Source organism: Corapipo altera, unplaced genomic scaffold (assembly GCF_003945725.1).
Source record: "Corapipo altera isolate COAL_440 unplaced genomic scaffold, ASM394572v1 79, whole genome shotgun sequence".
Taxonomy (NCBI): domain Eukaryota; kingdom Metazoa; phylum Chordata; class Aves; order Passeriformes; family Pipridae; genus Corapipo; species Corapipo altera.
This window is the reverse complement of record NW_020884927.1, coordinates 960,055-986,204: the sequence shown is the minus strand read 5'-3', so window position 1 is coordinate 986,204 and position 26,150 is coordinate 960,055. Positions and strand designations below refer to the sequence as shown.

General features: G+C 46.2%; 1 protein-coding gene across 2 annotated transcripts; it reads right to left on the bottom strand.

Annotated features, from left to right (window-relative positions):
* Positions 1 to 16: 16 nt before the first annotated feature.
* FAM20B (FAM20B, glycosaminoglycan xylosylkinase) lies at positions 17 to 22,178 on the bottom strand. Of its 2 annotated transcripts, none has more exons than XM_027658419.1 (8): positions 22,120 to 22,178; positions 18,199 to 18,730; positions 15,178 to 15,264; positions 13,781 to 13,890; positions 11,436 to 11,607; positions 8,833 to 9,024; positions 7,392 to 7,451; positions 17 to 138 (listed from the first exon to the last, which is right to left on the bottom strand). In XM_027658419.1, the coding sequence occupies exons 2-8, from the start codon at positions 18,573 to 18,575 to the stop codon at positions 114 to 116; spliced, it is 1,023 nt and encodes a 340-aa protein (XP_027514220.1). In that variant the 5' UTR covers positions 18,576 to 18,730; positions 22,120 to 22,178; the 3' UTR covers positions 17 to 113. The 2 variants fall into 2 exon arrangements, with proteins under 2 accessions (XP_027514220.1, XP_027514219.1); XM_027658418.1 differs by lacking the exon at positions 17 to 138 and adding an exon at positions 1,734 to 5,278.
* Between the last annotated feature and the right edge of the window lie 3,972 nt (positions 22,179 to 26,150).

Genomic DNA, 26,150 nt, shown 5'->3' with positions numbered 1-26,150 from the left:
CATGTCCCCAGAGATGATGGAAGGATGAGCTTGTCACTTCATGGCTGGTTATTTGTCAGTCAGTCCTGGTGAGCAGCAACCACCTGGTTAAAACTCCACCCTCTCGGGTCAGCTCAGCTCTTACAGCACAGCTGCCATCTACAAAGAAAAACAGCACCACCAAAATGAGGTTATGTCTTGCTTATTCCACCCCCCAGTGCAGCTCAGGACAGGCAAACACTCAGAGGGAACCTTGCAATCCAGGATTTTACATACAGGCTGTATCCACTGCCCAGGGAAATGCCATGCACCCATCTTTTCATGCTTTTTCCACTTTCCATAAAGCAACTCCTTCTGTAGATCCATAGCTGCACTCTGACAGAAGGCAGGAGGAGAAGACTCTCTCTCCAGAGCTCAGTATAACAGCTGTGGATTAGATCACTAAATTAAAGGAAGATCTGGAATAAAGGATATGAGGGGAATCCTTTCCCCTCCTTCATTTTTTTCCCCATAAAGTCCTATCCCCAGTCTCTTAAAAAGTTTGACTCTACAAAGAAAGGTCACCAGTCCCACATTTGGGATATATGAACTAAAGACTTCTTTTCATTTCTAATTTTTAGATTCAATAAAAAATTTGTAGGGAAAGAATTTGAGAAGTTCAGGGAAAGTGCTTATTTTCAACCCCCTTTTGTTCTCCATTGGCTCAAAGTTGTTCGTGTTGTGTTCATTCTTCTGTAAAATTACATTCATTACATAATCAGAAACACTTTGAAACCTCTCAGTTAAAGGAATTCTCACCCTGTTACTAAGGCCAACCACTCTAAAAATACATAACAGCACAACAAAGTGCTTGGAACAACAGCTCTCCGAAGTGGCGATTTTAGCCTTAAAATCATCTGTAGCTGCTGAAGTGCTCAAACACAAGCAAAAATCCTGTCCCGTTCCCAGAGCAAAGCTCAAGAACACAGACAGAGGATAAGAAAAGTTACTGCCAGCACATAATGCTAGGAAACAAAAAAAAAAACCCAGAACATCCTCCCCCACAAAACCCCCAAAATAAACCCCAAAAAACAGTTCTTGCAGAATTCAACAATGCTGAAGTCCAGAGTTTCAACAGAGAAACTCTAGTTTAAACAAAAGCAGGTTCCACACAACCATGTTGATGCTACAGGGCAGGTCAAAGACCCCTGACATCCACAACTGCATCACCTCCTGCCTCCCACTCACTAGTGGGGTACTGAGAAAACAAGCTCTGACAGTCTGAGTAAACCTCTGCACTCAGTGGGAGCAGATTTTGGGGGCTGTTTACCTGCTCTGTCTCAATAAAAGCTTAGGAAAACCAACCATGAACACCTGCCAACTCTGCAAGCATCTCTTGCCAACTCCATATCCATCTCTTGCTCCATGTAACGAAGCCAAGCTATTGGGATACAGCCAAGGACTCAGCCCAGGTGCTTGGCAGATGCAGGGCCATGGGATGCACTGTCAGAAAACCACTCCAATCTAGGTGTGCTTTTCTTCTGTATACCTTTGGGACACTCTTCTTCCCTTCCCAATAAGGCTCTTGCAAACAACCTGGATGTTTGACCCCGTTCTTGGATATACACGACTGGAATAAAGGCCACTGACAACCATTAGCGAAGGAATAACTGGGAAACAGCAGCAGCAAAACACTTTAAACATTCAGCCCACATGTTGGAACAAGAGAGAGACAGACAGGGGAGGGAGAGAAAGACTTAAACAATCCATCAATGTTGCTTTATTAAAATCTTTATTCACACAATGTTGCTTTATGTGGGATCTGACCCCGGGGGGATACAAGTAGAAAGTCATGATAACGTTCTGTTTGCTCATTAGCAACCTCCATTTGTGCAGCAGCTCCCAGGGGCATCCTCTGACAGCTCTGACAGGGGTGTCTGTTTCCAGCATCTTGCTCCAGCTGCCGCAGCAAATAAATTACCTTCTTAATAAATTAGTATTTTTCAGTTGAAGTTTGTTTGGCAAGACACACTCCAGTTCGTCAGCTGCTGGAAGAGGAGCCGGCTCGAGTGTCTCCTTCACCCCACGGCTGACTCAGGGGGGAGGAGGTGAATAGCAGATGGCTGATGGTGCTCTCTCTTTAATTAGTTCTTGATTTCTGTGCTTCAGGCGCTCTGGTATCACCAATCTCCACAACACAACCACTGTGTAACATCTGGGGCCAGCGGATGACAGCGTGCACAGCGAACAAGGATCAGAAGGTGTCATGAAAACCTCACTGACAGAGCACAGCACCTGCCTCACAAACGGTGTTATTTGTCAGAGATTCAAGCAGACCCTGTTGGCACGTGGATGCTGCTCCTCATTTCCCTTCCAATGGTTACAATCTAAAATTTCTCAGGGTTCTGTATTCAAGCAAAACAACGACAGCTGCCCAAAGGGCAGAAATTATCGCAAGGCCAAAATCACATCTCCCTGATTTTGGCTAAGGGAGGAATTTACTCTTCTTTCCTGCTGCAGAACACCAACCTCCAGGAGTGTTTACAGCAACCAGAAGCATCAATATCACAAAGAAAAAAGCAAACCCAAAAAACCCAACCATTTCTTGCTTCCTCCTACTGACGATGCCGGACTTCACGCCCTTTGTTCACAAGTAAACCAAAATAAACCAATACCCTGCTTTAAATCTTTGACATTCATACTGGGGAAAAACTTATCCCCATGTTCCATCTGACAGCAAAAGTTTCAGCTTAGAGCAATACGTAAATTCTCAACCAATTTAATCTCAAAGACAGAAAGACCTTTTTTTGAATCCATTATTAAATCAATTTTTGAATCCATTATTATATCAAGAGTGATCACATTGAAATCAAAACATCAAATTTTGGTAGGTCCTTCCCAAAATACTAAGAGCTCACGATTAAGCTCAAAGAGAAGAACAAGCTTTTAGAAATGCTACAAGCCACCACCATGTGCTTCACCATCTCCCCTTTGGGTAAATCATCTGAAATTTCCTGGGGAACAGCTGATGCCAGCGCTCCTGCCCCATGGGCACCTCTAAGGCACCACCCACAGCTTCTACAGCGTGTTCTGTTGTCAAGTACAATGATAAAGAGGCACAAGCTTCTCACCAGTGTCCTCAGAGCTGGCTGTGCATTACCATCCTGACTAGTAACTCCAATAAATAACTCCAGATCCACATATCTCCATCCCATCACCTCATCCCTCTGGGGCAGGTCTGTGATGTGTCCAAGTCCAGAAGAGAGACAGAAGAACATAAAATTCAGTCTCAGGTAAACAGTTACGTTCTGCTTTCAAGATACTCTGCTCATGAAGGAAGAAAAAGACTTTAACAAAATAAACCTGCGTTTTTCAGATAAACTCTCTCCCTGACATTCTTGGATCAGGTGTGACCTGGGTGCAAGAACAAGAAACAGCTCTCTCCTTGCCCACCACACTGCAGAGCTAAAGAGATCCTGACAGACAAATCAAGGAAAAGGGCTTTAACTGACATTTTGCTGCCCTTGCTCACAAATCCAGTAATCCATAATCACTTTGGGAAGGGAGCTCTCTCCTTACATGAAGGACCATTCTGGCTGAACTGAGCACTGATGAAAAGCTGTTCAATTTGGAAACAGCGACAAAGCTGCTTTCCTTCTGGAGACACAGATTCTTATCCCAAGGTGACAGGTTTTATGGCCACAAGCTCATGGGCAGCACAGGCTGAAGTGCTGAAGGATGACAGGACTGGCACAAGACGAGTGCTGCAAGCCTGGCCTGGAAAGCCAACCTGCACCAACTCTTCCCTAGCTACAGCAAAACCATCAGTGAGGACCCCAGGATGACCATCCAAAGCAGAACATCGCAGTGGCAGTTGCTGGGATGGCAGAAAACTTTCTGGAAGTGCTCACAGCTTCTGAGCTCAGCCACAGCCAGACCAGGTGAACGGTGGGACTGACCAGCTGGTGTTGCACAGAGCAGCAGCGCTGAGCTGTGGTCACACAGAGCAGCAGGAAGCTCTCTCAGATGAGATGGAGAACAACCACCACAGCTCAGGGCTCTCTCCACTCTTCAGGTTACTTCTGGTAACTTGGGAAGCCCAGCAAACACCTCTTTCCTCAGCCCAACATGCCCAGAGGCCCCACGTACCACAGGGCTCACAGTAAGCAGCATGACCTTGCTACGCAGAACCTGCTTCCAAGGACAGATCCTGTCCTCCTCCTCCTCAGCTACAACAGAATGGAAGTTTGGTTTTTAATACAGGCACAGGACTGCAAGGATATTTTCTCCACTCAGACCTTGCCAGATTCCTTAAAAAACAGTGACAGGACACATGGAAACTTATGATAACCCCTTAATTATCAAGTGCTGTATAACCACCCTGTCCTCTCCTAAATCTCCAACCCTGTGGATAAATCTTTAATAGGACTTCAGCCAAAACACTGAAGCATTATCACATATGAGGCAAACCCCTTTCCCAGTCTTTTATCGAGGAAAAGCCAAGTGAGCAGCAGAGGTCCCCTCTCCCACCCTCATGGCATTTGGAAGAACATCCCACCCCCGGGGGGGTGGCACAACTCTTCAGTCTAATAATTATTTTATTCACCCTTTCCTCGTTCTCTAGAGAAGCAGTAAATGCCCAACCAGCTCACAGCTGATTGTGTACAACCCTGAATCAGACAAACTCGCCAGAGTACCCTGGGGGAAGAGAAGGGGAGAGGACTGTACTGTTCATCTCCATTTGTCCCCTCTGGATTCAGTTCACAAATTAGTGTCTGTATTCCACGCACTCCCACCAACACCAAGAGCCATTTTTACCCAGTGCAGTGCCCACTGCCAGCAATGGACATGCCACCACGGCCAAGATGCCATTCCAGGTGCTGAGCCAGCCAAGGGCCCAGCTCCCACCTCTCACTGCTGCCAGCCCACAGAAAAAGCCACTGTCACCTCCATTCCTCTGGCTCAGGAGCCTTCCTGTTCATGTCAGTCCATCTTGGCCACAGCCCTTCTGAACTGATTGTGCTGTTTTTCTATCGCTTTTTTGTTTGTTTTTTTTAAAAAAGGAGTTCCATCCGTGTTCCGCTACAATTACAAGTGAGACAGAGTCATCCTGTCTTCCACCAGCACCACATCTGGCCCAAACTGGTCTGTGCACTGCTTCACTGTAGCCAGGATGCTGAGGAGCCGCTGGTCCAGGGCGTCCAGGTGAGGGTCGGAGAGCACAGGGGAGATGGGGTCATGCGACATGGCCGCTTTTAAGGCAGACTTCAGCACCCCGTTCTTCAGGTAATTCAGCCTGTTCCAGGTGGAAACCCGGATGCTGCAAAAGGAACAAACACACAAACACATCATACCACTGCCCAGCTGTGATCCTGTCTGGAACACCGAAGCCAACCTCCTGAGGGAGGTGTAACTGCAGGTTAACGCAGGATCCGAGCGAAACTTGGAAGGTGAAGAAGAATCAATGCCCTGTGACAATAACTGATGGTGCACAGGAACACTTCCCGCTGCAAGCAAGGACTGTCTTCAGTCCTGAGGCCTCCCAGACACAGTGTGGAAAGGAAAGAAAAGAAAGGAAAATCAACAATCTGGTTGTTAATTCAAACACAAACTCACGTTGCCTCAGGAAGAGCATCACTGACCAACAGTTAATCACAAAGGACAAAAGGCTGTTGATTGAACCTCCAAGAAAGTGAACACAGAAGTGATTCTTCCTCTTCACTGGCCACTGAACTTGTTCGTGTTGTTGTCATAACTCATCTTGACTGTTGTGTTCTGTGAGGTCTCTTGGGATTCTCCCCCAAATCCTTATGTTTTAGCACCATTGGTCTAATGGTTTTGATGGCCTCTCTTGGTTTTGATGGCCTCTAATAAAACCAGCAGTATAAGCAAGTGCTGTACCAAACCTATTGTTAAAGCAATTATGCATATGAATTCTTATATAGCATTTGCCTGGCACCAGAAAGGAAGGGCACCTAAAATCCAAGAAACTGCAAAGTCTCTTACAGAGATAAACTTCTCTTCTGGTTGCATTTGGGAGAATCCAGATGACAGAGACTGCAAAAGATCCTCAATAAAGCAGGAAATTAAACATTTGTTTAAAATTAATGGAGGGAAACTACAGAATTTGAAAATCAACTGTTCTCTCTATGGATTTTAAAAGAACCTTGCAGAACACAGGCCAGGTATACTGCAGAGTGCATGGAATCTTAGTGGAATCTAAGTGGAATGCTTAGTGGAAGCAGGATGAGAGCTCAGGCTTTCTGAAAAGTTCCCAGATTTAACAGGCCTCAAGGAATGTGGAAGACAGAACCTTTCAAGGACAAGCTGAAGGAACTCTCAACTAAATGCTTAATTTTTGGAAGGCTTAAAGGAGTTAATGTTATCTTCAAGTATCAGAATCAGGAAATGGATACATCAGTATTTTCTGTCCAGGAAATTTTTATAGAATCCTACAATTGTTTGGGCTGGAAAGGACCTTCAAGATCACCCTGTGCCATGGGCAGGGACACTTTCCACTAGACCAGGCTGCTCCAAGTCCTGTCCAACCTGGCCTTGAACACCTGCAGGAATGGGGCAGTCACAGTTTCTCTGGGGAACCTGAGGCCTTGCCACCCTCGCAGGGGAAGAATTTCTCCCTAATATCCCATCTAACCCTGCCCTCTGTCAGTGTGAAGTCATTCCTCCTTGTCCTATCACTCCATACCCTTGTCCCAAGTTCCTCTCCAGAGCTCTCCTAGAGCCTCCTTAGGCACTGGAAGGGGCTCCAAGGTCTCCCTGGAGCCTTCTCTTCTCCAGGCTGAACACCCCCAGCTCTCCCAGCCTGTCCCCAGAGCAGAGGTGCTCCAGAGAAGCAGCAATGGTCTGGTGAGAGAGTGGACACAGAACAGAAATCAAGTCACAGCCTCTAAAAATAAAACAAACAAAACCACAGCTCACAAGGCCAAAGCAGAAACAAAATCCAGCAAAGAAACTACAAACCTGGGTTGAAAGGAGCCCCCTGAGCAGGGCTGCAGTCTTCTTCAGAAATCATTTTTGGAAATGATTAAATTGCCAGACACGTTGAGTCCTTCGCTTCTGTCAGGGAGAACTCAGAGTGGGATGTGAACTTTTATTTGTCAGGAGCTGGATGGGGACAGCTGCAGATGCAAAGTACCTGTCACACTGACTATGGAAAGATCTGAACCAGTGACCTGGAGGTGAGACCACTTTCTGCAGCCAAACACCCACTGTACTGCCCTCATGAAAATGTATTTCTCAGCTTCTTGGGCAGTGACAATACATCAAACAGACAATATCTCAAAAACAATAAAGCCCTGAGTATCCAAGCAAACATTTTCAGGTTGCCAGAAGGCTTCAAACCTAATTATATTGTAAACCTAAGAACACCAATTGCATAAATAAAGTGAACAGTACCCCAGCATTTCACTTACATGCAGCACTGATAAAGAGGAGCCAAGATGCTTCTTTCATCCAGGGCAGGGTTTCCAAAGCTGAAAGGCAAAATTAAAACCCAAGTGAACCAGATGAACTCCTAATGTTGTTCTCAACATCAAGAGCTCTGTAAAGAATTCAAAGAAATCAATAGTAGGCAATTTCATGCTCCAAGAGATCAAATCATTTAAATTAAAATACAAACAGGCCATGGCCAATCACAGACACAACTCTCAAAAGCATCAGCTGATGTACCAGGCAAACAGAAGGAGCACCAGCATACCCAGTTCTGTATGAGACCAAGGCACCTTAGAAAGGAATTCCAGAGGAGTCTAGAAATGGAACTCATCTTGTAATGCAGGGGTAAGGAATAATTGGGATTCTGGGCACAGGGAACAGGAGCTTTGCCTCTCTGACACTGCTGGACAGGGAAGGAACCAAAGAGCAGCCACCATCAGAACAACAGTTCCACCAACAAGGTGATCCACTTGAACATTTCATGCCCACACTTTCTGAGGGAGGTCTGCCAGAAGGCTTCCAGAGTATTTCAAGCTTCATGTAAACACATGCTTGTTTTATTTTGTATATTTGTATTTTGTGTATTTGTATTATTTTCACCCTCCTCATAATCCTGTTTTCAGCACAGAACTTTCCACTTAATAGAGGTAAGTTGCTCTAGGGGTCTGGCATTACTCTGCCCAAATAATTCTATTATTAGTAGCTTTAAAACTGGAATAAGCTCCCAGGAAAGTGGTCATGGCATCAAGAAGCATCTGCTCTTAGTCATGTGCTCTTAATTTTAGGTAGTCCTATGAGGAACAAGGAGCTGAGCTCAATTGATCCTTCCAACTTGAGATCAACCGTGATTCCATGAAAAAACTGGCCCCCTATCCCTTAATTCAAAGGAGTTGAAAGAACCTCACTCAAGCTTTCAAGGAAATAATTTACTGGGAGCCTGCAAAGCCACACCAGCAGTGTTTTCACAGTGTTATAAGAACAAACTACAATGAAGGGACTTGACCTTCAAACACCATATTTACTCCCAATGACTAATCCATTAAACTTCCTTCCTCCTAGAACATTGTCAGTGCATAACAGAAAGACAATTTTTGCCTGCCATGGGCAGGGGCACCTTCCACTAGCCCAGGTTGCTCCAAGCCCCATCCAGCCTGGCCTTGGACACTTCCAGGGATCCAGGGGCAGCCACAGCTTCTCTGGGCAACCTGTGCCAGGGCCTCCCCACCCTCACAGGGAAGAAATTTCTTCCTAATCTCTCATCTACACCTACTCTCTCTCAGTTTGAATCCATTCCCCCTCGTCCAGTCAGCACCGCAGCCTTTGAAGGACCCTAATATTTGGTGAGTAATTTCTGATAAGAAAGCAAGCTTAGCACAAAAGACATTAATGAAAAGAAAAAAAAAAATATTCCCTGGCCCTCACCTTTTGGCATTGTCCAGCAGGATGAGCATGCTGGCTCCCTCATCATCCTGGAAGCTCTCGTAGTGGTGCCGGTCGGCATTCCCGATCAGATAGTCGAAGATGGCCGTGTCAATGATGTCCAGGAGCCGAGGGCCCGAGTCGTAGGGGGAGGTTTTCTTCACAGCATCGCAGTAGCTCTCGTCGTACTCCCACCTGTGGCCAGAGAGAAACCAAACAGCCCTTCAAGGAGCCATCCCTGCACACCAGTGGGAGTTACAGCTGCCCTTCAGACACTGAGGAGTGCAGGAAGAAAAGCTAAGCACAGCAGCCCATGCTGTATAAAGAAGGAAGAGCTAGACAACAGTGTTTCATTAGCAAATGAGTTAATCCTCATGAGTAAATCCTGCATTCACATCCCAGCATGTAGTAGTTCCAGTGCAAGGATACACAACATCTTCCTACAAAAAACAAGGTCAGAGTTTGCCTCCTCAGTGCTCACAACTCAGCAGTGCCCAGGTTGCCTCACGGCAAGATTGACTTGCCTCCCTCAGCTTCCCAGTGAAGGACTTCAGCACCGTGTCTGTTTGCAGTGCCTTGACCTGCTTCCATTGGTCTGGCTTTCCAGTGACCCTCTTAATTTTTTTCTCTCTAATGCAAATAATCTCATCATGGTTAGTAAAGAGCCTCTCTGTCCTGAGAAGGGCTTCACCTGTGTTCATTCTCCTTCAGAGTTGTCTCCTTCCTCCCCACTTCCCTTCCAGAGTATCTCACCTTTTTCTCCACTGACAAGATTTCAAGCTTCCCTCTCATCTCCTCTCCTTCTACAAGTAATGTTGTAACACGGATGTCATGTCTCAGTTCTCCAAAGCTAGGATTTGAAATTTTCTCATTTTCTTCTTTACAGCTTTCAAAGCTATTCAACACCACCACCTAAACAGCCAAATCTCTGGGGTATATCCTTTCCATCTGTCAACCTAAATAACAAGTACATCTATAACATCTTCCATGTAAGGACTGAAACAATCCTTCACAAAACAGCAGTGAAATTGGAAATGCCTTAAACCATCTGTGACTTGGAAACAGAAATGGAGGAAACAAGCTGGAGAGCCTTGCTGACATGCTCACAATTGCAGAGACTCATAAAAGGAGGAAGATCAGAATTCCATTACTAGAACTGCCACACACCCCACCTCATCTTCCAGTGGTCTGGAGCCTGACCTCCCTTATTCCTTCCTCCAGGTATCCAAACTAGAGGGGCCAAAAATGTGTCTTCTCAATGTTTTTGACGACAGGTCACACATGGTCCTCAAATGTTGTGTCTGGTTCTCTCTTTCTTTTGCATCAAGGTCCAACTCACATTCAACTTGCAGCACAAATCCACAAGGCAACAGTCTCAGACCCTCCTACCTCTTGTGCTGAATAAATTCCTTATGCTGCATCCCTCTCTCCCTCAAGTGTTTCTCTTTCTCTCATTTTACTTTAGAGCAGTACTTAATCTTGCCACAATTTTTCAGACAGACTATTCTCTCTCTCTCTCCTCATCTTCCACGGAATCTTTCAAGACAGACCTTTCTCTGACACTTATTTCTGATCATTTATATTGTATCAGCACAGGCCTTGGAAGGTCAGGGATTTTATCTATTACACTTCCATTAAACATTACTTACACTAATGTGACTGTATGAATTATGTTCAAAAGGTCAACTCAGGACAGAGTAGAAGCAGTTAGAGCAGGAAAAAATTCTTAACGCTTTTATTTTTCCATAATTACCAGGCACAGAAAAAGGAGAGCATGACACCTAGAACATCTAATTTTCCTGATGTTCTCAAAGGGAAATGTGCAGCATGACAAGGTGCAAACACCAGAACTTTGTAACCCCATCTGAACGAGGCAAGAGTGAGTTTCAACACAGCAAATATCAAATCAGCACAGGAATCACGGTAAAACCCTGTGTAAGGAGGCAGCTTATGATGAAAAATAGCCTCTCAATAGAGAAACACCTCCAAGAATTCAGCCCATTCATTACTGCAATATACCATGTACTGAACACAGCTAATTTTGACCTGCTGGAAAGGAGAAAACATCTGTTGCTTAAAAATCAACCGACGCATTTAATACTCTAAAACAATTCAGTGAAGCCTTCGGATGAAATTCTTTGTGAGAACAATCACATCATTGGAAATCAATAGATACTTTAGATCAAGGACTAAAAAACTCTTTCTAATCACTTGTTAATGACAAAGATTTGGAAAAATTTACTAAGCTCAAAACCACTTGCTCTGGTCACGGCAAAAACATCCCCAAGCCACGTACTCAGACGTGTCACATCTATTGTACAAGATGGATAGAGCTCACATTTGTCCTCCTTTAAGGATTCTTTAGATGCTGAGCCTGGTCACCAAATATTAATGGTATTCAAAGCAAGGAGCTTTCCAGTGCCTACCTACTTAAGCTAAACCAGCTCCACAACTCTCCGAAGAAACTACAAGGACCGTGACAGCAGGTGCTGCCATTTCAGAGGGCCACAGCATCAACAGAACGTCCTGTGGCACAAGAGAAGGGTCTTGGTTAGCCCACAGCCAAGATTTTCAGAGCCTGGAGTGCCCCTCCCACGTTCTCCTACCTGGCAAGTTTGCCTTCCCGGTAGGTCCTGCCCCAGGGGTGCCGGTGTTTCTGGAGAGGCCACACATCCGGCAGCCACAGGGTCACCGACCCCTCCATGATGTCCCCGTCTGCACACGCTGGCTCTGTCTCCCGACAGTAGTAGCACTTCCCATAGAAGCAGGTGTTATTGCCTTAAAACCAAAAACAAACAGGTATCAAAACAGCAGAACTTAATCCGAGGAATCCAGCTGAAATTCAGGAGCATGTTGTTGCAGCAGAGCCTTCCCTGCAACAGGATTTCACTGCACCTGACCACGTGCTTCCTGTCTCAGAGAGGGAGAGGTTCCAAGAGATTACACAGATATCCATTCATTGCAAGCAATTAAGGACTAATATTCAAAGGAGAGAGTAATTGTATTTTCTAATGACTTTATCACACCAAGAGTTAATACACTGCACCACCAACAAGATTTTGTGATCCCTTCCTAGTCCTTGGGACCTTGACTCGGCAACCTTGACACTGCTTGTTTTTCACATTTTTCACGTACTTCACGTGTCAGATTTGCCACCTTTCTGAAAAAGTTGACCTAAAAGAGGCAAGTTAAGTAGAACACGGCAGAACTCAAATGGATTTGGAGCCCTGAGAGCTGCCACACGTCTCAGCTACTTGAGCAGGGGAGACAGGCACAAGCTGTCATTCTTACATGATGCAGGAATGCAGATCTGTCAAAGCTTCATCAGTGTCTTCTGACAGGAGAGGAGCAACAAAACCCTGCAGCCTTTAGTCTGCTAATGCTGATGTATCCTGTAATCCACACAACCTGGATTAATAGTTTTAGTTTAACCTTTTCTGTTTCCCCCTTCTAACCTGCCTTTGCTTGACTCTTGCCAAGTTAAATCCAGTTCCATGTTCACAGATGTTCCTCCAAAATAGTTCTCAACTATGTCTCCCTTTGTTGTGATTCCACTTGTTCTCTGTCCTTGTTTCCTGTGGCTCTACATCCAATATCCTTCCCAAACCAGGCTCAGCTCACCCAAAGGTGTGTTTTTCACTTTCCACCCTTACACAGCCCCACCCCTCAGCCAGCACTCCAGGGGAGCCCTCCATCCAGACCTGGCTCTTGTGCTCCCAATACCCCATCAGACAACTTGAGGATGTCAGAAATTATTATTAACTACAAAGAGCTTGCAGACCAGATCTCTTATCTGTATGGAAAGCCCTGCAAGTCTCACTTTCCATCCAGGGCCTGCAGCAGGTCCAGCAAGAGCCAGAATTCTTTGAGATTGTAGCTGCAACTCCAGCAAACCTGCACTGAATAGGCATGAATTATCTTTTCTTCAAAACCTCAGAAACTTGATCAAATTTGGGCTGACAAGAGATCACAACCTTTTTCCTAAATCCACCCATTTATTTGGGTCCTGCACTGCACAACAGCAAATCCAAGGAAACTAAGGAAAGGCAATGAAAATTTCTGGAGCCAACTTTTCAAGTCAGCATTTCTGCTAGAAAACAGCTTAGTTATCTTGGCTGAAATTCAAAAAAGTATAGTCTGCCTGAGGCAGGCACCCCATCTGAATGCAAGGAGAGTTTGGGAAGGCTGAGCTCCTCTCATCTCCAAGTTACACCTTGTAACTGGCAGTGTGAGACTGCCAGCAGTGCTTGTAATAGGAATGTACACAGGCACATATTTACCAGCTCTAATGAACAATCATCTCTAGAGCCTTCTGATTAGAAAACAAAACAAACGAAAAAAGAGTATAATTGGATATTTTATGAAAGCCTGAAGGAGTTAAGGCTGCAGCATAAGTAATTTCTTGGTGCTTAATGACCACCTGGTAGGAGTTCACATTAGTAATTCCCATAACGTGCCCTCACAGCATTACTGCTGTAAATAACACAGGGAAGTTCTGACACATTTGGTTCTAAATGCTCCACAGGCTCTGATGGCACAAACAGCATCTAACACCAACTGAAGTGTCAGCTCTACAAATTATCCCAAATCACCACTCTGTTCACGTTAAATACAATTCTATTTTTTTCCATGTAGGTCTAATCACAGATTTTTCTAACCACCTCTGACAACAGAGAGAAAATTCTTACTCAAAAAAACCAAACCTTCCCATCTGTAACAGCAGCATGAGGGAAGACAGAGTAGATACAGAGGGAAAACTACTTGGAGGAAACCAAGCCCTCCTCCCCCTCCAAACAGGGTTATACAAGCTCTCCCTTGGCAAAGACAGAGACTTCCCAGCTTCCTGCACCAGAGTTAACTGTTCCATAGCTGTGTCAGGCTCCCACGGCTCTTTTTCCCCATTAAACCCATTTTTCTTTACTGGGCTGCACCATCCATGGAATCCACTCACCCACAGTCATGAAGGTGCCCAGGAGCTGCTCCGTGGCCACGGGTTTGATCTCTGTGCGGAGGTTCACAAACCTGCCAACCACCAGCGGGGCCCGTCGGAAACCCAGGATTCTGATTCGGGAGGAAAAAATACAGCAAGAGAGTTTGCAACACAGGCAGCAGTTCAAAATCGAAACAAAACAAACCCACAGTCTCTGTCAGAGGTGACTGAGACCGAAGAATAAAGTTGGAGCCCTGCAGAAACCTCTTTTCTTCTCCAAGCAAAGTAAGGGAACTCACTTTTCTTAAGTGCCCGGATGTTAAACTTGCTTCATAAGCCATCAGTGACACTCTTTTATTAAAGCCTTTGCAGCACAGCACCACAGGATGCACCATGCTCAGAACTCAGACCTCACCCCAGAAATACCCACCATGTGTCTCATGTACAGGTTGAAGCAATAAACCATGTGGCCCATGGGCTGGTCACCTGCAAGGATCATTTATAATTTGTGGGAACCACTACCTACTGAAGTGTTGTGTTCAAGCCCAATTCAACTACACTTGAAAGCAACCAATCAAGGAGTTGTTTTCTTTGGCATGAGGAGGGAGAAGGGAAGAGACAGTGGCAGAAGAAAAGTGAATGCCTGAAAAATGCCTGGAAGAACAGAGGTGGGAAGAACAATCACAAAACTTGTAGTTACAAGATCCGGGTTTCACCCCCATGTGTGACCACAAATGACCTGGGTATTTGTAGTGGAATTTTAAAAGTGCTTAAAGGACTACACAGATCAGTACAGATTTTAAGTCTCTTCACCTCCAAAGTGCCAACACAGTCTTCCTGTAACAAGGAGATCAAGACTGTGCTCATTGATTCCAGATGAAACTGCATCTCTAACAGCATTTCAACTATCAGCATTCAGGGTTTGGCATTTTCTGTCCCATTCTTTGTATATCCTGTACTTGGTTTTTCTCCTGTAATTGCACCTCCAGCTCAGGACCACGAAACCACCTGGGTACCCTTGAATACAATTTATATATGAATAGCTGGTTTTCCTCTAGGATGCACTGATTAATATTTAATCTTCACTTTTCAGTGTACTGGACGTGAACTTAGCACATACATTTGGTATTCCAGACTCTTCCACAGCATTTGGTTAAGCTCTTTTCTTCCCTGTAATATTAACTGTAATGGTTTTAGTGCTCATTCTCCTTTCCAGATTTTTCACAAAAATCTAAAATGTTAGAATCTTGCACAGACCTTTGCAATGAAGTGTCACCAAACAGCTGATTTTTATTTTTGCCTTCAATGTGCTGTGTTGGCAGGTTAGAAACAGCTCATATCTGAGGTGTGTTCTTCAAGGAACTCCGATGAAGCATTTTCCAAAGATAATAAAGCCAGGTAAGCCAATAATTCCATACCTATCCAAGTGAAAGGCTGCCACTTCTGCGTTGTGCCTGTCGTAGCCAGCATAGGGCTCTCCTTCCACCACGTAATCCCTGGCATATCTGTAATTGAAACAAGTCAAATACAGTGATTCTGTGCAGAAATTCCATCAATTTTGCTGTTCAGAGCAGGCCAGGGATGTACAGTGATCTCCAAAGCTTGGGAAGCAGTGCCTATTCCAACTAATGAATTTTAATCCAACCATATGCCAAACCACATCTAAGAACAAAGAGCACAGACCCAGCTACAGAACAGGGGACTATTTATACTGGAAATCAGCAATTCCACAGATGATTTTGGGGTTAGAATGGATTGTACATTAACATGAAAATACAATCTGATATTGTGGAAGAGATGGCAAATGGAATCTTACAGTAGACAGAAAATCAGCAAGAGTGAACCTGAGGACAATACTGGATATAAACAGAGCCTTTATTCTGGTGGAGGAAAGACATCATGAAGAGCAAGAAACAGAAATCAGGCACCCATCACAACAACGGTGTGTTTTGGTGAAGTGGCAGGCTTTTTGCTCCCTTTTTTATCTTTTAATAGATGTTACTTAGCCGAGGCAAACACCAATTTCTGAGTTTCCTCACATCTGAATCAGTCCTAGGTACTGTTTTAGCACCGTGCTTCAGGTGAGTGTGAAATACTACAATCAATACTGAGCAAATGGGTCAAATGCAACACATTTTCCAATAGGACAAGGCCTGTTTTCTCATTTCCATCTACGTATCAAATCGTGTAAAATGGATTATTTCCAACAGACTTTGGGATCAAGCAGTAGCAAAAACAGTGCAGGAGAAGCCACTGAGCTCTACTTGGATGTTCAGGGAAGGTCTGAGCAAATGTTTCAGCTTGTCTGCAAAGCAGCTCAAAAGAGAATTCACCAGGGCAGGATGGCAGGGAGTTGTGGGAGGAGGATCTGACAGATTCCTGCCAAACTGGAGCTTACACCAAACGAGCAACTTATTTCACATATACCACCAGATGTGATGGCAGCAACTCTTAATCATTAGTAAGTCAGGCTTTGAAATGGGACAGTTAACCTCAGAACACGTCCTCAAAGGCAGGTCTCTGGTATGTACCTACAGCAGGCTCTTGGAAACATGGTTACTTCTTGAAAGCTGAAGAGCTAAAATTTATTGGTAAAACCCAACCAAAGGCCTTGTTTCCATGCACAGTAGGCAACTGGTTCTTTTTAGGGCAAAAGTAACAAGGAAATTCCATCATCCCCAACCAGTAAGTTTCCCAGGAACTGTTTAACTGTTTTTAGCAGTAATTCTGACAGTGCTTTCATGTTCAAAGCCAGTTAAACAGACTCTCTTGCAGTGGCACAAAAGGACTCTGCCCACAAGCCTGGCTGTTCAGTAGCCACAAACAGACCATCAGTCTGCCTGTATGGCCAGGGCCATACTGCCCAGTGTTCCTATAAACATTCCCAGCTGCACGTGTCCTTGATGGAGCACAGTCACTGTGCCCACCTGCACAGACATGGCATTATGGGAATGTCCTGCTCAGTGAAACACTTTACAGCTCTCACCCACACAGACAGCACTATGGAAATGCTGTGTCTTGTTGGTGCATTTATGGGACACCACCAAGACTTCAGTGTGAAAGGCTCATGCTGCTGGAACACAGCCTGGGCCCACGGGGAAGCTCCAGCCCGAGCAGGAACTGGCTATAGAGAAACAGGACTGGGAACTCAAGTGCAGGACAGATTTGTGTTCTCATTCTCTAATCACAGTTTGGGTTGGAGAGGACCTTCAAGGTCATCTCATTCCAACCCCTGCCATGGGCAGGGACAACTTCCACCAGACCAGGTTGCTCCAAGTCTTGTCCAACCTGGCCTTGCACACTTGAAGGGATGGGGTAGCCACAGCTTCTCTGGGCAACCTGTGCCAGGGCCTCACCACCCTGAAGGGGAAGAATTTCTTCCAAATATTCCATCTAAACCTGCCCTCTGTCAGTGTGAAGCCATTCCCCCCTGTCCTATCATTCCATACCCTTGTCCCAAGTCCCTCTCCAGAGCTCTCCTAGAGCCTCCTTAGGCACTGGAAGGGGCTCTAAGGTCTCCCTGGAGCCTTCTCTTCTCCAGGCTGAACACCCCCAGCTCTCCCAGCCTGTCTCCAAAGCAGAGGTGCTCCAGCCCTTGGAGCATCTCCATGGCCTCCTCTGGACTCCCTCATTAACAGGACAGAAAACCTTAATGCTTGCTCAGCTCAAAATCCTCTGGGGAGAGATGTCCTCACTGTGGTGACATCACCTCCCATTTGCAGTGCACTCCCCTAAAACACACCTCCCTTACTTTTTAACATCTTTCCTTCTTATCCTTTTCCCCAAAGCCAAACAGTTCAAAAAGCTTTACAGCCACGCACAAGACTCTTTCATGAGTGTTCAATCATGTCAGATTTCCCTGTGGATCACTGTAAACAAAGGCCACACCAAGAAAATCTCACTACCCACACATTGCTCCTCCAGTACTCAGCACTGGCAGACAGGAAACTCTGACCTACCCCAAGCCATTTTTACAGCCTTCATGCAGCAACACCAGACACCCAGATCTAGTTTTAATACCACTGTCAACTTGAATTCCTTCCCTGTTCTTGAACTGCACTCTCTCCTGGCAGTCTGACATGACCCTTACTCAGAGTAGGCAAGGTTTGTCTCCACATTGCCACAACCTGCACTTCCAGAGTCAGAAAGACTCAGAAACATCACGTGTAACCAACATTCCTCCAGGACTGAACACAGGGATTATTATTCTTTTAACCTAAAGACAGGTAGTTTTGAGCATCAAGACTGTGCAGCCTGAGAGACAGCTGGCACAGCAACCTACTGTTACCAGAGCACCAGCAAGGCTCCCTCCTGTCTGTCTCTCAGATAACAGGATGGTGAAAATTTGTAACTTAAACATTAATGTGACAACGTGGAGAAAAGAAAACACAGACATAAACAAAGCAGCTATTAAAGCAGTCACCGAAGGCAATATTCACCTCTTGGGTTTGAAGACAACCTTCTGCCCTCCTTCAAGTATTAGCAAAGCTTTCAGCTGCGTCCCTTTGTACCCCACATCGGCTTTGATGATTCTCTTCGTGGTCATGGCGTGCATGACAGCCCCCAGCTCGGGGGTCTCCTCGGGGTACACCTCCCGGGGCACCACCCACTGGGCCGCGATCTCCCAGGGGGACTGGAGCGTGTGCTCCAGCCGCGGGTCCAGCTCCACGTGCAGCCCGGCCATCATGCGGTGGAAGGCGCGCTGGTCCTCCCGGTTGGCAGCCGAGGTGTCCAGGTTGTCGATGAGGAAAACCTTGGTGAAGATGAAGATGACGAGGAGGATGGCCAACAGCACGACCCGCTGCTTCAGCTTCATGGTGCCCTTCCACCCTTCTCCCCTGACCCTTTGCTTCCGAGCGTTCCGGGAAGTCTGTTGGAGATCAGGGTGAGGAGGGGGAGGTTAGTTAATGGATTTCATTCCTAACTTGCATTGTCAAAGAGGTCTCGCCACTGAAGCATCTCCTGGTGCCCCTAAAAATAAGCAGAAAACAAACTTACAATGCTGCAGGTTCCACCAAACTCAGAACTAAGTTTATGCTCAGAACATAAGCCTGCATTTATGGACACTTGTATCCTAAAGGCCAAACATTTCTAATAAAACACATGAGTTTGCTGCATTCCTGCAGCCTTTCCATGATCTGCATGGAAGGGGAAATTGCTGGATGGCATCTCTGAGCAGCTGAAATCATGGCAGCTGCAGCTACCATGGGCAAGATTTTGCAGAGAGCTGTAGTTTCTAATTTCACACACACTCTTCCACTAGTATGAGATCCCATGACCACAGGTCACCTAAAGACCTGTCCCTCCAGAAAAGCTCTCAGGTAGATTTTAAGACAGCTGACAACCAGTGAGAAAAGCTGCACAGCCTACTTTCCTGAAGGTACATAAGAGTAGAAGAGACTTATTGGTTTACTGCCTTTCATTTGCTGTCACTGTAATTTACTCAGATTGTTTTCCATTCTTAAAAAAAAAAAAAAAAAGAACAAAAGGAGTGGGGTAGGGGATGACATCTTCACTTCCTTGTGGTTGACTAAGTACCTTGTGCAGTCAACTGTAAAACCCACAACCACAGAAAATATACAAAGTGTCTGCAATCTCAACCCTAAATTAACAAGAAAAAAGTCCCACACCACTAATACTGCCTCAGCATTAGTTCTCAGCAACCTCACCTGCAACAGTTAAAGCTCCATCTGTGTTTCTATATTTACAGTGGGCTGCATGACATGCCTCCCCCCTCAACCAGGCCTTGGCCAAGGCAAAGTTAGCAAATGAGGATCACAGAAGGCACCACCAACTGTATTTCAATGATGAGGACAGAAGTTACTTTTCTAATACTGGCTGAATGTAGTCAAAACCCAAATGGAAAGGGACACTCAGGCACATCTCTGAGGAGCACTGGGAGCCAGCAGGGATTTCTCTTTGCACAAGCCATGCTAATCATGCAAACCCTGCACGGCCCCCTGAGCTGGGAAGGGCTGATACAGAAAAGCCTTCTCATGAGATTTAACAATAAGAGTATAAACCAGCCATTATTAATCATGTCACTGGAAAAACGACCTGCAGAGGCTGAAGTTCATTCACCAGCAGCGATCACAGGACAGCCAGGCTATGCCTGACGAGGCACACACGGGTCACAGCCATCAGTGCAGAATCAGCCTTGGCACAGGCTGGGAGTGTTTGTATAAAAGGATGTGCCAACCCACAGATGACTCCACAGCACCTTCAGCAAATTTACATTACAGGTCCATAGCAGACCCAGCCAGCCCCGTGGCTCTCCCACCTCCCTGTGCACCCGTGTCACCCTTCACAGACCCAGCTGCAGAGCATGTGCTGTGGCCCGGGCCAGCCCAGCAAAGAATAACCAGCTAAACCACTTCAAAGAGCCACCAAGAGGGACAAGGAAATTCAAAGTGACAAAACGTCAGATATTCCTGGTTTTAAAAGCCCTTTTCTCTGCACAGTGAATAAGCTGAGCACTGTCCAAGTTACAGGTGGCACACTCTGATGAGGTAGAGCCAGGGCTTTCAGCCCAGTTCACCACCCAGACTGTTTTGCCATCATCATCCTGCCTCAGGTGACAGCTCAGTTCAGTTTGGTCCTTTCCAACTTACACATTTTGCCTCTTAAATACTTCCTATAGAACCTGTCTGCTGGAGCAGGAGAGAAAGTAAAAGTCTCCTAATCACAGAATCTGCTGAGTTGGAAGGGACTCATCAGGATTATCAAGTCCAACTCCTGATCCTGAGCAGGACATCCCAATAATTAGTTAAAACTGACAGGTGAATGAGTAGTTTAATGTTGACAGCAACCACTCACACCAACATAGAGACCCAAGGAAGGGCAGAGTGTGGGGAGGAAGAAGCCTCAGGGATGTTTCAAACTGGGGCTGTGGGCCCCTGTTAACTGTGTAATACTGATTTTAATCTACTGGAAAATCAGTGCTTGTGCTCACAGTGAAAGACAACAAATCACGTGTTTATATGGAAATTAAAACATTATCTACTTCTGTTTTGGCTGTACTTTTCCAAACAGCTCAGCAACCTGAATATTACCACTGCAAGCACGAGAATGAGAAGCACAGACAAGAAAGATGAACCTGACCCAAAAGCCCTCATTCCTGCAGATACAGACTCAGCCAGCAGGAGATCCCTAAACAACAATATTATTCTTAAATTTAAGCAGGAAGGCAAAGCAGATCCGGCTGTAACTGTTCCCTCTCATTGTAACCACATAATTCACTTCTTTAAAACCAGTAGTTCTGAATCATTTTGAACACTGCTGTTATCAACCTCTGCTTCCATTCATCTTTAAAACCCATTAGAGCTTGTAAGGAGCTAGGCAGAAGAACACAGTTCATTTCAGAGCAGTTATGAGAGATGTGTATATGCACACATACATTTTAAGAAAGCCTCCCAGCCCAGTGCTGGCCAAAGCACAGGGCAGCAATGTTCTACACCTCTGGAGCTCAAGCTGGGCACTCACTTTCCTAGACTGATTTTCCAGAATGCTGAGTTTCTCTAGGAATATTCTTCTTGGGAGGGGTGTGGGGGGGAATGTAACTACAGTCACTTAAATTAAAGGTCACTTACTCAGTTTATCTTTTGTGACAGCTTTGAAACTAATTTTGGCTGAAAACCTCCAGCGAGGTAAACAGCATTTACAAAACAAAAATAAATTAAATATTTAACTATTTGCTGGTGAGTTGGCTCTGACTTTGTGCTGCCATCTGAGGACATGAGTCATCGGCTGCCTTCCTCCAACAAACACCAAAATACCCCTGAGGTTGCCATGCAATCCACTTCCCAGGCTACCTGCACAGCCTGCACTTCACTCCTTGGGTGCCAATGTTACACTCACTGCTCTGTAAGCCAGGAATTGAATCCTTTTATGTACAAGTTTATCAAGACAGCAAGAACTTGAGCTTTACTGTCTTAAACTGAAGATGCCAAGAGTGACAGTGTTGAGGAGGTGTAAGAAAATATTTATGCAGTTTTGGAAGATGGTATTTTGAAAAGGACAAGTCTTTGGAAAAGACCTGAATTGGAAAAGATTATGAGAGCTCCAGAAGCGTAAAGCTGGTCCTGGAATGAGGACAGAGATGGGAAAGGTGGCCACAGACACAAATGAAGTAACAACAACCCCCCAAAATTTTAAAAAAGGCAAAAAAAGTGTGAGCTGTGAGTAGAACTCTGCAGAATGAAGGGCAAAAGGGTCTTGGACAATGACAAAAGTAAACCCAGGGATGATCTCAGGAGGAGACACAAAAAGGAAACAGTTCCACAAACTGCAGGGGGTGAGAGCATAAGGGAAGGGTCTTCAGCCTTGACAAAAACAGGCAAAGGGAAGGAGAAGCCACTTACTTCTACATAGGAGTCACGAGAATATGGGATGCACAAGTGACAGTAGATGCTCTTTGAACCTGAAGGCATCAGAGAAAGAAAAAACCCAAACAGTTCTCAGAAGTCAAGTACAATTTAAGTGTCCAACCCAAGCTGACATGATACAATGACAGAAGAAAAATCCCTGTGTAGCTCCAGTCCCAGAACACACATTCCCTTCTGCTCTTGGGATCAGCTGCTGATCTCTTACCAAGGTCAGGTAACCCTAAAAGTGGTTTTTTTTTCCTTGAGTTTCTGCTTAGCATCATCTCCAGCTACCACTACTACACAGAAGACATAATTCAAAGAGCTTTGCTGCTCTACCACCCAAACTTCATCTCCCTGGTAGAGAAGTACAGAAAAAAACCTCACTTCCCTCTCTACCATTTTACCACGCTCCTGGAGCAACCTGGAAAAGAAAACAGCCAGAAATACACAACCCTACCAGCTTTTTAATGCTGTAGTCAACTGGCAGGCTTGCATAAGAAATGCTTCTTGGTTTTCACCTCTTAGGGCTACTTCCTGATCAATTTTCTCTCTCATTACAACCAGGTCTCTATTCTCAGCAAGTAACGAGTCTTCCAGCTCAATATCCAAATAACAGCCTCTCTTCAGTATCACGGTGGGGTCACACAAACACCTGAAATAAAGCATGTCTACTGGCATTAAATACCAACATCACACCACCTGACACCCAGTTCAAAAAACAGCACGAAAATTGCCTCTTACAAAAATCACAGCTACTATAAGCAAGCCCACAAAGTTAGCAGAGAAATCTCAGAAAACATTTTTTTTTTTTATTGGAGTCATAAGATCAATGCCACATATCACAGTTTTATTTTTATATCTTAAAGCCAGAAAGCTGCTATCTCAAAAATTGCATGTACAATTTGCAAGGATTTTGCTATGCTCCAGGTGACAAATCAAGTCTGAGGGCAGGCAAACATTCAGTTTGGCAGCACAAGTACACAGAATATCGTAGTTCAAACAGACACTGATCTGAAATAGATATGGTGAAGTACACTCTTAATTCCTGTTTAATGCATGCCTTTTTTTCTTATATACACTCTACCTTTTGGGATTGCCCATCAAAAGGCCTTTAAAAGTTCTCCAGTAAATCCTGGAAAGCCCCTTGAAGAAACAGTGCATACAGTAGTGACATTTTCCTCTTCCCAAAATGTATTTCAGTTTCATTAGATCAATCTTCCTTCCTATCCTCCCCTCCCTGGCCAGTTCCCCAGTAGCTCAAGCCTCCCCTCTCTGTGCAAGCCTTGTTATTCCCGTTTCCACAGGCAGGCTCCCCCAGACCTTTCCCTGGATTTCTCAGACTCATTCTGTCACTTCCACTCTCTGCGTGCTGCCTGCCTTGTGTATGAGTTTAGTCATCTAGTGCTCAAGGCTTCCCACATATTTACTTGTCTGCTACTTCTCCTCCTCTTTTCCTGTTAAAACCCTCATTTTATCTACAGGCAAAATCTCCATGACAGTCTGTGCTCAACCTTCCCGCACACACAGCTACACCCCCGGTTGGGAGACACAATACAGAGAAATATGAAAGGCCACAAGCATTTTAACCACTGCATTATCTCTGCCTGCAGCTGTAACAATCAGCAACTGCCTGATCCGTTCTCACACAGCTTCGGAGAGAGACCAAATCATTTTGTCCATCCATCTGCCCACCTCGCCCCGTTACATCCCTCAGGAACTCCAGAATCCAGTACCTGCATTTCTGCCAAATTTGTCAGAGGAAGACTTCCATGAGCTTTACAAAAAACCACAGGCCAGAGAGAGGACAGAAGCCTGGAGGAGCCAAGGACAATTGGGTAAATATCCTTAATCTTTCGCAGATGCTGGTCACTCAGCAAACAGGAACACCTGACTCATCTGGCTGCACAAATAAGGACAGGGCAGACTGGGATATGGGAAGCACCTGGGAGCAGCTCTAGGGAGGCAGAAGCTCCCAGGCCCCAAGGCTGGTGGGAGTCAGGCAAGAGCTGTTAGGACAGGATGTAGCAAACAACTCCTTGGGGAAACCAGGCTGCATGAATTCTCCACTTTCCATCAAGCACAGTTTCCTATGGAAACAAAGTTCATATAATCACACTTTTCACTTAGATCCACTGGTTAATTCCAAGCACATCTGAGAGGACAGTAGATGTTTTGAAGACGGGGTTTATGTGTTTATTGGGAGCTGGCAGCTGGGGAACGCTGCAGGAAGGGCTGTGGCATTGGCTCAACAGTTGCCTGTTCCCCTTGGCCATCTGGGCAACCAGTGTGCACACAGCTGGAATGGGCAGGGAGCTGGGAATGCTGGGCAGGGACGGAGGGATTGGATGCACTGCAAAGTGGAATGGCACAGGACACAGGCAGGAGGCAAGGGTACTGACACAGAGGGTGCTGGGACCTGGTCAGAAAACAGCTGGAACAACCCTCCCTTTATCCCCATCCCAGTTACTGATGTTCCACCCGACCATCGCAGGGCAATAAAACGAGCTGGAAATGTTTTAGGGGGCCTTGTTCCCCTTGGAGATGAAGCCAAAGCAGTGAGAAAATTCTGCAGTTTTCTTTCTCCACTCAACATGCTTATATTGATTCAGCTCCTAGATAATATGGGCACCAAAAATTTACCCAGGGTCTGTGCACCCATCTGACATCCAGCAGCAAGGAGCTGCTATAGGATAATGCCAATTGATTTCCCCACTCCCGAGGAGAGGCAGCAGACAATGAACCAGAGGGCAGAGATCCTGGTGTCAGAACTGAGCTGACAACTTTGTGAGAGGAAACAAAATCCACCTCACCCTCCTGAGACTTTGTATCGAATCCTGTTGTGATTATGTAGGTCAAACTTAAGGACACGAGGGGTGCAGGGAGTCACTTTCAAATCAAAACAAGACACAGCATTAATGTCTGTTCTGCAGTAAGTACCAAGTGGGATCTATTCACTGCAAGATTGGAATCTACATTTTACAGTTTGCTCTGTCTGCTCAGCCCCTGAAGCACCACGGATGTTGCAGGACCAGGGCCTCAGTGAGCACAAACCAAACAGCTGCAGTGCTTATGCACACCTGTATCCAGAACGGACCCAAAGAGAGATGCCCTTAAAAAAGGGTTAAACCCACAGCTTTGACAACTACAGTCAGCATTTCTACGAACAACACACATCTCAGTTTTCACCACGGGACAATGACGTTTGCCAAGCAGCGAGTGGCACTCGGTGAGAGCCCTCGGTGCAGAGGAGATGCTCGGAGAGGCTTCACAGCTGTGCGTGGCACTGTCCCTGGCTCAAAGCGAGCATCCAGAAGAGGAACGAGCTGCAGGGGCGCGGACCAAAATTCACACCTGCCAGAGCCGCGTCCGTGCGGCCCCCGCGGAGCTCGGGCAGAGCCGGGGGTGCCCGTGAGCTGCCCCGAACCTGCCAGGGAGAGCACCGAGGGGCTGGAGCGGGTCCAGAGGAGGGGACGGAGCTGGGAAGGGGCTGGAGCAGCAGGAGGGGCTGAGGGAGCTGGGGGGGCTCAGCCTGGAGAAAAGGAGGCTCAGGGGGGACCTGCTGGCTCTGCAACCCCCTGTGACAGGAGGGGGGAGCCGGGGGGGCTCTGCTCCCAGGGAACAAGGGGCAGGACAAGAGGACAGAGCCTCAACCTGCCCAGGGGAGGTTCAGGTTGGACATCAGTAACAATCTCTCCACTGAAAGCTTGGTCAGACACTGGAAGGGGCTGCCCAGAGAGGCGGCGGAGTCGCCGTCCCCGGAGGTGTTTAAGGAAAGACTTGGACGTGGCACTCAGTGCCACGGTCCGACTGACAAGGTGGGGGTCGGCCACGGGTCGGGCTGGATGATGTCGGCACAGTTTTCCGACCTCGCTGATCCTGTGACTCCACACCCGCCGGTCCGGCCGCAGGGCCCTCAGGGGCCGCGCCGGGGCCCCTCGGGGCGCACTCTCCCCCTTCGCTCCCGCCGCCAGGGGCGTGCGGCCCCGCCGCCCCCCGTGCCCGGCCCGCCGCGGCCCCGGGGCCCG